General features: G+C 35.9%; 1 protein-coding gene across 4 annotated transcripts in view; it reads left to right on the top strand.

Moving 5' to 3' along the window:
• ZDHHC21 (zinc finger DHHC-type palmitoyltransferase 21) overlaps positions 1 to 14,106 on the top strand; it is a 76,819-nt gene that overhangs the window by 42,777 nt on the left and 19,936 nt on the right. For all 4 annotated transcript variants that reach the window (XR_010945030.1, XM_067744410.1, XM_067744412.1 and 1 more), the window contains one exon: positions 12,874 to 12,990. Coding sequence is in view for 3 of the 4 variants with exons in the window: in XM_067744410.1 (XP_067600511.1) it covers positions 12,874 to 12,990 (117 nt within the window). In the remaining variant the exon portion in view is untranslated. The remainder of the gene's footprint in view (positions 1 to 12,873; positions 12,991 to 14,106) is intronic.

Raw genomic sequence — 14,106 nt, 5'->3', positions numbered from 1 at the left:
TGTAGAGCTTATGCAACTAATCATTTGTGGCATAGTTCTAAAGTTATATGTTTTAAATTGTTTTTAGACGAAGTAGATTTAGATAATTCCCAGATGATTCTTTTGTGTCTATTTTTATGTGAAGGGCAAAAACTAATATACTACCTGCATTTAAGGTTATGGGTAGAGTGATAGAAGTGGGGAAGGAAGGGTGAGAATTTGAATAAAGGACATGCTGCCAATATTCAGAAGAGGAAAATAAATAATGTTTAGCAGTCCAGCCAACAGCTTCAGCTAGGAAGATACATCATTATTATTCTGATTAGCTCCTATCTAATAGTGTTGCTAGGGATTTGATGTCGGATAGAACTATGCCACAGAGTTATTTGCGTAGCTTTTTGGCTAACAAAGAATAGAAGTAGCCAGAGGACTTAGTTGCAGGTAGCTCTGAATATTAGTAAAGCTCTTTACAATTTAGTTTAATCTTTTTATATAATCAATCTCAAAGTATCCTGAGCACTTCTGTTATTTATTGCTATTTTTAAAAAATGATTTAGGCTTTACTCAATATTTATATAGGGTCATTTATTGTGGGTACTTTAGAATGAATAAAATTGCTGAAATATGTATTTAGTTTGTTTTTGGCAAGAATAGCCAATAGTGTGGAATTAAGGTAAATATGAAATGAAAATTATTTCATTAGCAAGTGTAAGGGTAATTTGGTGTTTTTGCCTCTGTATCCTGAAATGTTAGTGGAGGTAGTAGCATCTCTTGGTAAATTTTTCTTTCTCTTTTTCTTTTCTTTCTTTTTTCTTTTTTTTTTTTTGCTTGGAAGGTATGGTGTCAGATATATAATTAGTTTATGTTTGTAAAAAAAAAAAGTATAAGACTACCCTATTATTCTAACAATTGTCAATTCTATATGTCATATATCCCTGTGCTTTGACTGGCAGATGGAACAAAGAAACCTTATGCTAAATCTTGACCTTGCCTTGCAGTACCAGGTCTACTGAATATATGTCCTCATTAAATTTTATATAGCTAATTATTTATGAATATTATAGCACTTAGCATAAAAATTTAGCAGTTTTATTTCTCTGTGAGAATGTTTCAGTCACTTTGAGCTTAAATGGTTAAACGCTGGCAGCAGTTTTACTGTCTCACTCATCTTTTACTTTTATCAAATGCTATAGTACTGTATTAAATGCATACTGTATTAAATGGTAAATGTAGCAAGAAAGTATCGTTTCTTATTGAACAGCTATAACTTTTCTAGAGTTTTTACTGCTAAAAGATGGGAAGGCAGACAAAATGATTTTTCTGAAATATTGTACCCTCAGCCATGAACCTAGCAGTCAGGTGCCAGTGAAATTTGCTCCCTAAGAAAGCTGCATTTATATCTGTATCAAAATTGAATGTGTAATTCTGGTCACTCAGTGATAGCCATGAGTCAAGTATGAATAGTGATTTTTTTCATTTAGATATTAGTTTCCATTAGGATTTAACAAGACTGAAAAACAAGTACATTTTACCAGGGGGCTGGAGGTGAGAAGGATATACAGAATAATCGTGTAACTTCTTTGCCTATAATTTTGAATGTAATGATAAAACTTAAGCTGAGGCCCATTCCCAAAAGTGCTGATAACCATACAGATATGGTAGGATTTTACTTTATGCAAGAGTAACTGCCACATGAACCTAACTTAGCATGTGAAGTTGGTTATTTAGCCATTTTGAAAATTCAAATCTGTATACTCTAGATATCTTAGTTGTGATCTAAGCTATTTTCATTTTTGAAAAACAGAAAACACATCCCTTCCAGTATTACAGTGGGGGAAGGAGGGAGTCTCTGGCCCCCCTTCCCCCCCTCCACCCCAGAGACATTGGTAATGATATCTGGAGACTTTTTTGGTTGTCACAACTGGGAGAAGGCTATGGGCATTTAGTAGGTAGAGGCCAGGGATGCTGCTAAATATCCTACAATCATAGTACCACCTCCTACAACAAAGGCTGATCTGGCCCAAAGTATAGTAATGTTGAGGTTGAGAAACCCCTTCAGTAGGAGGAAGATAACAAATACCTCACATGTTAATTTTCAGGCTAGTCTCATAAAAACACAAAACGACTTATAAATAATAGTTTGTAAATAAAATTGCTTCCTACTGATTTAATAAGACTATTATTTTATATGTAAAATTTTATTTGTAAAACAGTTGTTTATTTTCAAAAATTATGAAGAACATTCAGTAAATCATTTAACAAATATTTATTGAGTGCCTGCGATGTGCATGGTAGCCATTCTAGGCTCTGAGAATGCAGCAGTGAACAAAACGAAGTTCCTGAATTAAAGAGTTTACATTCTAATTGGGGGAGACAGGCAATAAACAAATATATGGTATACAAGATTCGTATTATGAAGTGTAATAAAGGTGAGTAAGGGATAGAAAGTAATGATTGATGATATAGTCAAGGAAGGCCTTTCTCATAGTGACACTTGAGCAGAGACCTGGAGCTCAAGCATGTCACTGATATTGGGAGGAAGAGCATTTCAGTGAGAGGAAAGAACCAATGCCAAGACTGTGAGGTGGGAGCATGCTTGACATTTTTAAGGAAGAGTAAGGAGGCCAGTGTATCTTGAGTGAGGGAGAGAGTTGTAGGAGATGAATTGAGAGCAGTGAGGGCGGATTGAAGGTGAGACTTTGTTTTGTCAGGATGTTTAGTGGTTGGGACTTTGGAAGCTTTTGAAGGCTTTTTAGCAAAATTACACAAACTCATTTACATTAGAGAAAGAAACCTGATTGCTAGGAAGAATAAATTTAGGGACAATCATGGCAGCAAGAAGACCATTTACTAGACTGTTAAAATATAGTCCAAACAAGATGATGTGGGGAGTAGTGGAATGTTGAGAAGTGGTGCGTTATAGTTTAAGAGCTGACAGGATTTAGTGTTGATTTGGATGTGGGGTATGAGATAGAAAGTGACAAGTAGAGGATAACTGCAAGGTTTTATGTCCTGAACAACTGGAAGAATAGAGTTGTCATTTACTGAGATGGAGAAGCTTGGAGGAAGAGTAAGTTTTCGGAAAAAGTTTGAAGATTTTGGTTCTATTGAGGTACCTATTTGATATCCAAGAAGAGATGTTGTTAAGTAGACAGATATGGGAATCTGGATTTCAGTAGAGTGGTCTGAGCTAGATATATAAATTTGGGACCTTTAGGTGTAAAGATGGTATTTAAAGCCATGGGACCTGATAGGAGATTTTCTAGGGAGTAAGTATAGCTAGATAAGAAAGGAGGTCTTAAGACTAAGCCTGGAATACTCTTAAATTTTAGAAGACAGAAAGATGAGGAGGAAACAGAAAGGTGACTAAGCAGGAATACCCGGTGAAACCAGGGAGCACTAGTGAAAGAGAGCATCAAGAAAGTTGACGGGGGCTTCCCCGGTGGCGCAGTGGTTGAGAGTCCGCCTGCCGATGCAGGGGACGCGGGTTCATGCCCCAGTCCGGGAGGATCCCACATGCCGTGGAGCGGTTGGGCCCGTGAGCCATGGCCGCTGAGCCTGCGCGTCCGGAGCCTGTGCTCCACAACAGGAGAGGCCACAACAGTGAGAGAGGCCCGCGTACCGCAAAAAAAAAAAAAAAAAAAAAAAGTTGACGGTATATATTGAAGGAGAAATTATAACAATGTAGTGTGGACTGTAAACAAGTAGGAAGTCAAGTGAAGGTATTGGAGGAAGGCATTGATGGACAGTGAAATGGTGGTTGGGTCAACAGATCGGACGTTCATTGAGGGTGAGAATGTGTTAACATTGATGGTCTACAGGGAGTTAGATTGAAAGATACAAGGTGGTATTCAGAAGGTGATGTGTTTGAATTTGCAATCATGTCATGAGCACAGTGATGGGAAATATTAAGGTAGAGGATATAATCATAGAATTTGGATTGAGATTGGAATAAGATTATTAGAAGAAATGAGTTCAAGGAATTCACAGACCAAGTATTGGAAGAATTATTTGCTAGATCATAAATAGCCAAAGCTGATCCTTGGTTTATTTTCATTTAGCTTGCATCAGGAGGTGATGACCCCACTGCTCCCTAGTTGTGTACGATTTTGAAATTTTAAATGATGTAATTAGCAGATAGGAATATAGGAATATTATTTCATGTAAGTGTCCTTTTCCACCTCTCTTGGTTTGTGTGACGTGTGTCTATGTACATGTTGCCTATGTGTTTCTTTTTCTGTGTTTCTCTCTGCTATTTCATGTGTGTAATAGTCTTTGTAGGTAGTACTCTGACTCTTCATGTGTTGGGGGAGACTGCTTTTTTGGCTCGCTTTCTTCCTCATTTTCATTTATTCATTCAGTAAACATTTATTGAGCATCTACTGTGAGCTAGAGCGAGTTCTAGGCTCCAGGGACTCGTCATTGAACAAAACAGTCAAGAGTTCCCATCTTCAAGAAACTTACTGTTGTGAGAGGCAGATAGTAAATACATACATAATTACATAAATAAGTAAATATCAGATGGAGGTAAGTACTCTAGAAAAAATAAAATAGACCAAGGCAGTAGGGAATGCTGGGATTTTCTGTAGTTTGGTCAAGGCAAAATAAGCAAATGGGCCCTGGTAAAAATAAACAAATGGGTCTCTGATAAGGTGATGTTTAAACAGAGACCTAAAGAAAATGAGGGAGTAAACCTGTGGATATCTGGGGAAAGATTTTGCTGGGAAGGATAAGTGTAACATCACTGATGTGGGGTTTGCTTCATATGTTGGAGAAATAGCAAAGAGCTCAATGTGGTGGGATCAGAGTGGTCCAGGAAGAAAGTGGTAGATGAGCTCAGAAGGCCAGTCCGACTCCTCCTCTCTCTTTCTTCCCTTTGTCTCTTGTATCCTTTTCTATAACTTATTTGACATTTTTTGTCTGTCCTTTCACAGGCCATATGTAACTAAACGTTTTCATTTTGCTATATATATTTTAAAAGAGTTCTGTTTCTATTCTAAAATTAAGAAAGTATTTTTGTATTTAATATTTCATGATCACAACTTTCTTTTTACTGCAGTTTCAGTTTTTGTACCTTTTGTATTGTAAAATATAATACACATATATAGGTGTGCACAAAAATAAGAACATACAGCTCAGTGAATGATGGCAAAGCCTCTTTGAGCAATATTTATAAGATTTATTCTTTTGTTACATTAGATACAGTTTATTTTCATTGCTATGAACATTGCTACAAATATTCATAGTATTTTATTTTACTTATTTATTTTTTTTGAGGTACGCAGGCCTCTCACTGTTGTGGCCTCTCCCGTTGTGGAGCACAGGCTCCGGATTCGCAGGCTCAGCGGCCATGGCTCACGGGCCCAGCCGCTCCGCGGCATGTGGGATCCTCCTGGACCGGGGCATGAACCCGCGTCCCCTGCATTGGCAGGCGGACTCTCAACCACTGAGCCACCAGGGAAGCCCCTATTTCATTTTCTAATAAATTTATTTATTTATTTATTTTTGGCTGTGTTGGATCTTCGTTGTTGTGTGCGGACTTTCTCTGGATGCTGCGAGCAGGGGCTACTTGTCCTTGCAGTGCACGGGCTTCTCATTGTGGTGGCTTCTCGTTGCGGAGCATGGGCTCTAGGCACGCAGGCTTCAGTATTTGTGGCACACAGGCTCAGTTGCTCTGTGGCATGTGGTATCTTCCCGGACCAGGGATCGAACCCGTGTTCCGTGCATTGGCAGGCGGATTCTTAACCACTGCGCCACCATGGAAGTCCATAGTATTTCATTTAATGTAAAATAGTTTATATATCCATTCTATTGATGGATAGTTACATTGTTTCCAGTTTGGGGCTATTACAAATAATGCTGCCAGAAGCAACCTTGTTCATGTCTCTTGCTGTACAGGTGCATGTGTTTCACTTGGATGTACAGCTAGAAGTGGCTGTTTTCAAAGGTTATGTGTACGTTCCTTTAGATACTGTTAAAGTTTTACAAAGTGGTGGTACCAATTCAAAACCCCACTCATAGAGTATGTAAGTTCACGTTACTTCATAGTGTTGCTAATACTTTTTCAGGTTTTCCTTTTTTTTTTTTATGGCATAATATTAAAAGTATCTCCTTTATTTTTCAATTGAAGTATAGTTGATATACAATATTACATAAGTTATGGGTGTACAATATAATGATTCACAATTCGTATAGTTATTATAAGATACTGGCTATATTCCCTGTGTTGGACAGTACATCCTTGTAGCTTATTTTATACCTAATGGTTTGTACATCTTTTCCCCCTACCCTTAATATTGCCCCTTCCCCTTCCCTCTCCCCACTGTAACCACTAGTTTCTTCTCTATATCTGTGAATCTGCTTCTTTTTTGTTATATTCACTAGTTTGTTGTATTTTTTTAGATTCCACATATAAGTGATATCATACAGTGTTTGTCTTTCTCTGTCTGACTTATTTCACTTAGCATAATGCCCTCCAGTCATCTTAAAGTTTGTAATTTTAGTGGGGATGAGCAGTACTTCGTTGTGTTATTGAGCCCCTTTTCACATGTTTATCAACCATATGTATAACCTGTTTGATGCAGTGTGTCTGTTTATTTTGCGTGTTTGGTAGGCGGGTTATTTAACTTTATTTTTCCTGGTAATTGTAGCATGTTTTAGATTTGAGTCCTTTTATGATTATGTATGTTGTAAATATCTTCTCTGTAGCTAAATTTTTTACTCTCTTAATGCTATTTTTTGATGAACAGAAGTTTTAACTTTATTCCAACTTACTAGTCTTTTCCTTTTTAGTTAGTGCTTTTGAGGTTCAATTTAAGAAGTATTTTTCTATCCTAAATCATCAATATAATTCTCCTTTATTGTCTTCCAAGTATTATATTTTTTATATTTCTACCCAGAATTGATTTTTATAATGCTTATGAGGTAGGAGTTAGGATTTCATTTTTTTCACAGATGGATATCCAATTGATTTAGCACCATTTATTGAAAAGATAATTCCACTGTGCTCTGCAATACCATCTTTGTCATAAACCAAGAGCCATATATGTGTGTATCTGTTTCTGCTTTTTTTCTAGTCCATTAGTCTATCTTTGTGGTTGCACCACACTGTTACAACTGTAATTTTATAATAAATCTTGCTATCCAGTATAAGAGAGTTTTTCTGCCTTTTTTTTTCATTATTATTGCTCCCATCAGGAGCCTTTTTAGACACTTTCTCTTCTTTTCTCTGTGAAGTTAAGTACTAAGGAATAAGATTTTGTCAGGTAGGATTAATTTGTGGACAGCCACAAATCACTGTAATAGCTAAGTTTTTTTTCCTCCAAGAACCAATTTTCTCCCTCCTGGGGGCGATACTACCCCTACTGAGAATGCATGCAATAGAGCAGATCCTCCTCCTTGTTCTTTTTATATAGGAGTGGTATGCTATCCTTTGCTTTTGTCTTTTTCAGTGAAATTTAGAAACAGCTTACTTAGCAGTTTACAAATCAAAACAAAGTAAAAACTCCTACCAGTATATACTCTACTGGTGGGGGAATTTTATTGGGATTGTATTGATTCTATACATCAGTTTGGTTAGTTGACATCTGTACCTTACTGAGTTTCCTGATCATAAGCATAGTATAGCAGCAAGAAGAAGTTGGAAACATGGGTAGTCCTATGATCATGAGTGAGTAGTTAAAACTTTTCCTGAAAAGAATATTCACACATTTACCAGTGAATCCTAGCTCTATCATATATGAAAGGAAACAGTAATTCCAGTCTTATGCATACTCTTCAAAACACCAGAAAAAGAGGAAACTCCCCAACTCATTTTATGTGTATAGCATATGTTGGGTATATAGCCTATTAAGGGCAATAAGAGAATGAAAGGAAATTAGTCTGATTATGAACATAGATAAACAACCCCTAAACAAAATTTTAGCAAACTGAATCTGGTCATATATAACCAGCTTGATCAAGTTGAGTTTATCTTAGGAATGAAAGGTTGTTTTTAACACTAGAAAATCCGTCAGTACTTTTATCAATTAACAAATTAGGGGAAAAAAACCCAGATGTATGGAGACTGTACGTATTAGTGTGTGAGGACAAAGATAAAATTCAGCCTCCATTCATGTTATAAACTCTTAGCAAACTAGAACTAGAGAACTTTTTTAGTGAGATAAAAGGTTCCAATACAAACAAAGAAAAACCACACACAGAACCCAACACAATAGCTGTAGCATGCTTAATGATGAAATGTCGACCTTTTTCCCTCGGAGTTGAGGGACAAGGTGTTGATGCCTGCTGTGCCCCCACTGCCATTGTTATTAAATATAGTGCTAGGAATTCTAGTCCATGCAGTGAGGCAAGAGGAAGAAAGAGACGGTATAACTGCTGAAATGAAGAAAACCATCATTATTCTTAGATGGTATGATCATGTAAATAACTTACCTGTAGATTCTTTGGAATTTTTAAGCAAGTTTAAGAAGTGTGACTATAAAACAATATTTTAAAAAATCAGTTTTATTTCTATATGCTAGCAAACAGTGCTTTAGACAATGAAATTAACAGCAGAACCATTTATAATAGAATCAAGAAACAGGAATTAAATCTGACTTTAAAAAGCACAAGACCTCTAGGGGAAAATTGTGACTCTTAGTGGAGAGAATATATCATATGTGTGTGTATGTCTGAGTGTGTTGTAACTCGAAATCTAATTTAAAATTGTTATGGGAATACAAATTACAGTTGACCTTTGAACAATACACATTTGAACTGTGCAGATCCACTTATATGCGGATATTTTCAGTAGTAAATACTCCAGTAGTACAGGATCGACGGTTGGTTGAATCCGCTGATGCTGAGGAACCGTGGATACTGAGGGCCTGCTATAAGATATATGCAGATTAACCCCCGCCTTGTTCAAGGGTCAACTGTGCCTAGAATAACCAATACATTCCTTTTTTTACATTGAAGTGTAGTTGATTTACAATATTGTGTTATTTTCAGGTATAAAACATAGTGATTCAATATTTTATAGATTATACTCCATTTAAATTTATTACAAAACAAAGGCTGTATTTCCCTGTGCTGTACAATATATCTTTATTGCTTATCTGTTTTATACTTAGTAGTTTGTGTCTCTTAGTCCCATACCAAGATATTCTTGAAAAAGAACAAGTTGGGATAAGTTGGCCTACTAGGTATGGAGAGTTATTACAAAGCCATAGTAACTAAGATGTGCTCACTAGTACGGGGATAAACAGATAAACCAAGAGAACAGGATAGAGAGCCCACATCAGACTCAGGCACTTATGGACACTTGACCTCTGATCCCTGAGGAAAGGACAGCTTTTTAAATAAACCGTCCCGGGACAATTGAGTATTCATATAGTGAAAGTAAATTCAGAACCCTGTATTTCACAGTACACAATCAATTCCAGGTGGATTAGTGACCTAAATGTGAAAGGCAACGCTATAAAGCTTTTAAAGGCTTTAGAAGGTAATATAGGAGAATGTCATCATCATGTCAGGGTTGGGAAAGATTTCTTAAACAGGAAATAAAAAGCAATAAAAGAAAAGATTGATAAACTGGACTACATTAAAATTAAGAATTTGGGATTATTCGAAGATGCCATAAAGAGAATGAAAAAGTAGACTCAGAGTAGGAAAAGATATTTGTAATATGCAACTGAAATGTAGTATCGAAAATGTCTGAAGAACGAATCAGTAACCTTTCTCTTTAAGGTAGGGATGCGGGAGAGGATGTGATGGGGAAGAAATGCACTGAGGAAAGCGTCTGCATGTTTTCAAATGTTTGCATTCTTTTCTCTAAACTGAACTTATGTTTTATGCATTTCTCTGTATATAAGCACATTTCTTAACCAAAAAATGGAAAGGAATGAAAACGATAAAGAAATACAGTTACTGTATTAGTTTTCTAGGGTGACATAAAATACCACAGACTGGGGGCATAAACAACAGAAACTCATTTTCTCAGAGTTCTGGAGGCTGGAAGTCTAAGATCAGGATGTCGGCAGGTTTGGTTTCTCTGGAGGCTTCTCTCCTGGCTTGCACATGACACCTTGTTGCTGTGTCTTCGCATGTGCTTGAGCATCTGTGGTGTCGCTTTGTGTTTCTGAGTTTCCTCTTCTTATAAGGATACCAATCAGATTGGATTAATGTCCACCCTAAGGGCCCCATTTTTCTTGATCTCCTCTTTAAAGGCCCTCTCTCCAAATACTCTCACATTCTGAGGTGCTGGGGTGAGGGTGGGGTTAGGGCTTCCACATACGAATTTCTGGAGAGACACAATTCAGCCATAATAACACTGATTATGTCATAAAGATTTGAATAGCAAATGGATGCTTGTGATGTAGATAAAATTTCCCAAGCCAATTTTTGGATTCAAAAAGTGCTAGATCTAAAAAAAAAAAAATCTAAGATAGAAGTAAAGATGTTGTGCTCTGGAGAAGTATGTTAAATGACTCAAAATATGGATTTAGTACTGATGTTAATTGTGTGTGTGTAAAGTTGGGATGCATTTTTTTTGAAAATGTAAGAGCGATAAAAAGCAATTTCTGAATCAATTTACTATTTTACACAAGTACTCTCTAACATAAATGTATACCTAAGTGAATAAATGTAATTTTAAGTAGATCTTTTAGTCTCATCTTCATCCCTAACATGTATAAATTCTAGTGGACAAAAAAGTTTTTTAATCTTTTCACTGGGAGAAAAGAGGATGCATTTTATTTGGTCATATATGGCACAGATCTTCCTTGACTTACAGTGGGGTACATCCTGATAAACCCGTTCTAAGTTGAAAATATCCAAAGTTGCACCATCTTAAAAGTCGGAAAATTGTAAGGTGAACCGTTGTAAATTGGGGACCATGTGTATTTTTATTAGGGTAAGCTCTACTATGACACAGTATGTTCATTCCTAAAATTTGCCCCACTGTGCAAAATCATGCAATGAAAACCATAGGGCTTATGGGAAAATGAAGACACAACACTCAAAAACTTTGTCAGTGACACTTAAAAGGGTTCCTAATAAAAATAGCAGCACAGTTTTATACATGTTAACTAGTTAAGAAATACGTAAATACTATAACAAACATTGCACTTTACCTTAGAAGAGACCTGAAATTTTCTTGTGGAAGTGGGCATCAGAAGGGTTGCGTTATGTGAGTTATTACCAAGTGATGGAAGGAGAGTCATATGAAATTGGAGGGAAAATTGTGATACCAGGTACGGATGAGTGTGGCTCATAACACACATGACAAATTGAATTAGCCGGTAGATGTTTGGGGGTGTATGTTTTGTGTATTCCTGTATGGCTTGGTTTAGCTGGGTGAAGTTTTTACTGTTCATCTTGGGTTTCTTGCAGGTAAAATCACACATAAACAAACACAAGAGTCTTGCTATGCTCAAGTTGTTGCTTAATGTATCAATCATGTTGGAACATATTTGTGTTTTCATACAGCATAATAGCAGAGTTTACTGTACTGAATTTTTAATATCATTCATAGCCCCATCTTTTCCTCTTTACATGTTTGGTAAGGATTTTGCATTAGGCTCTTTTTAGTGAAATTTTGAAATAGTCAAAACTAATATGTAACTGTTACATAACACCTTAAGTATCTTGGTGAATTTTAAGTTTTCACTGGCTAATAAACTGAGTGGTTTGGGTGTGGACTCAGAGTTTTGCTTAAGTCAGATGGATGATCACTGTGCCACACAGAAAAGCATCAGTTCTTTTGTTTCAAACAAGATCATTATGTTCGGTGACCCCCCTGTTTCTGGTATTGCTACCAGGGTACCTTTAAGCCTTAACCTGAATCAGTATTAAAAGAGCATGTGCGTGGTTATGTTTTGGGGTCCTTCCCATTCGTTTGTTGCTTTTTATCCACTGTGGCTATTTTATTCCAAAGCTTAGTAACTACAGGTTTCCAGAAGTCTTTGTTCTTTCACTCTCTCTCCCTCGACTGGAACGGTCTGGCCAGACAAGGGAGAGAGAGTGAAAGAACAGTGAGGGTAAATGAAATGGCTTCTCCTGGTTTTCCTGACCTCCTGCCACAGTTTCTTTGGATCACTTTCAAGACCCTCATTTTCATGCCCTGGGCTGGAAAATCAGTTTTCCCTCACAGCGTTTCCATTTCTGTCTCCTGTCTAGGCATTCCTTTATGTTTCTGCTGTCCTCTGTGCACACATTCCTGTTAAAGTATATATCGCATTGTTTTGGAGTTTTGCAGAGTTGGGCTCTCTCTCTGAATAAACTGCATACTTCTTGAGAGCACAGACCATATCTTTATCCTTTTTACATTTCTACTACATAGCTCAGTGCTTGGCAGTGGTAGTTGAGTGAGTGGATGGATGAATGAATGAGTTGGTCTTGCAGAGGGCTGTTCATGTGATCCTATTATTTGTGTTACCCCCTCATTTTGACTAAAATACATAATCTCTAGGTATCTTGGCCACTTGAACTTTAATATTATGAATCAGGTTTGTGCATTCAAGCTTTTTAGCAGTACCGTAATAAAATTTCCTTTTGTTGAACCAGAGATTGTACACCATCTGTTTTGTTTTTGTTTTTTTGATTTTTGGAGGGTTTTCTGTTTTGTTTTTGCTCCAAATAGTAAATGAGCATGGCTAATTTGCAACTTTAGGATTAGGAGTTTTTATGACAATTGAGTAGTAAAATCCCATTTTTCAGCTTGCTACTATGAATTAAAAACAATTATTTTTGAAATTTTCAAATATTTATATGTTTATGAAGTGGAATAAACTAAAAAATGGGGAGAGTAGTTCTTTTAAGATAATAAGGGAAAATGTTATGGCTCAATTCTTTATTATTGCAACTGTAAGTAATTTTTGAATTGTTTTTAAGATTTTCTTTTTCTTCTTATAGGACCTCTTTGTTGTTAGACATGAATTGGCCATAATGAGACTAGCTGCCTTTATGGGCATTACAATGTTCGTTGGAATAACTGGACTCTTTTATACTCAACTAATTGGCATCATCACAGTAAGTATATTTTTAATGTAAAGTAATGTATTTGTGAACATATTGCCTAATTACGAACTTAATTCTAAAAAGTTACAGGAAGTTTAGAAATTAAAGAGGAAACTTATCCGTAGTCATTTATGTATTTCCATTTCCGTATGCCTGTGTAATTTTAAAGTAGTTATAATCAGTGTACAGAGTGTACATATAATTTTGTATCCTGCTTTTAAAAATTAGATTAAAGTATTTTTATATGGCTATCGACATCATGTTTATAGTTTTTAATAGTTGGATATACTATTTAGTGAACATAACATATTTTAATTAATCATTTTTCTGTTGATCAGCATCTACTATGCAATCTTTTTTTTCTGTATTACAAATAGCTCTTTGAACATCTCTTTTTCCTCTTTAAACTAGTAACTTAAGGTAAATTCCAAAAAATGGAATGTTGCTGGTAGAAACATTTTATTAGTAATTAAACGGGTTTTTTTTAATGTACTTATTAGCCAAAGTGGATTTGTCACAACAGAAAAGATTTTAAAAATGAGAAAAATAACATTGGTTAAGGATTTAAAAGTTTGGAAATACACTGCATTGCAGAAGATGCAGAGTAAATAGGCTTTTTCATATGTTGTTGGCGGGGGTATAAATTGGTATAAACTTTTTGAAGGGCAAATTGTCAATGTCTATCAAAATTTTAAAGGCACAACCCTTTTGACCACCTCTAGATACTGTTTTTTCACATGTGTGTAAATAAGTGTGTATATTAAAAAAGATCTTCATTGTTATATTGATATAGTGTATGAAAACTTAAGTGTTTATAAGACTATATTCAGTGGAAAAAAATGTAAGAAAATGCATCAAAACTTACTTTAAAGCAACAGTAATCAAGAAAGTGTTGTACTGGCATAAGGATAGATGAAATAGAATTGAGAGTCCAGAAATAGACATATATATCTATGGTCAGTCAGTTTTTCAGCAAGAGTAGCAAGATTATTCAATAGGGGAAAGAAAAGTCTTTTCAACAAATACTGCTGGGACAGCTAGATATCCACATGCAGAAGAATGAAGTTGGGCCCTTACCTCATACCATATATGTAAATTAACTCAAAATGGATCATAGACCTGAATATA

The sequence above is a fragment of the Pseudorca crassidens genome, chromosome 7 (genome assembly GCF_039906515.1).
Source record: "Pseudorca crassidens isolate mPseCra1 chromosome 7, mPseCra1.hap1, whole genome shotgun sequence".
Lineage (NCBI taxonomy): Eukaryota > Metazoa > Chordata > Mammalia > Artiodactyla > Delphinidae > Pseudorca > Pseudorca crassidens.
The sequence above is the reverse complement of the archived record's forward strand: the minus strand, read 5'-3'. Positions and strand labels throughout refer to the sequence as shown.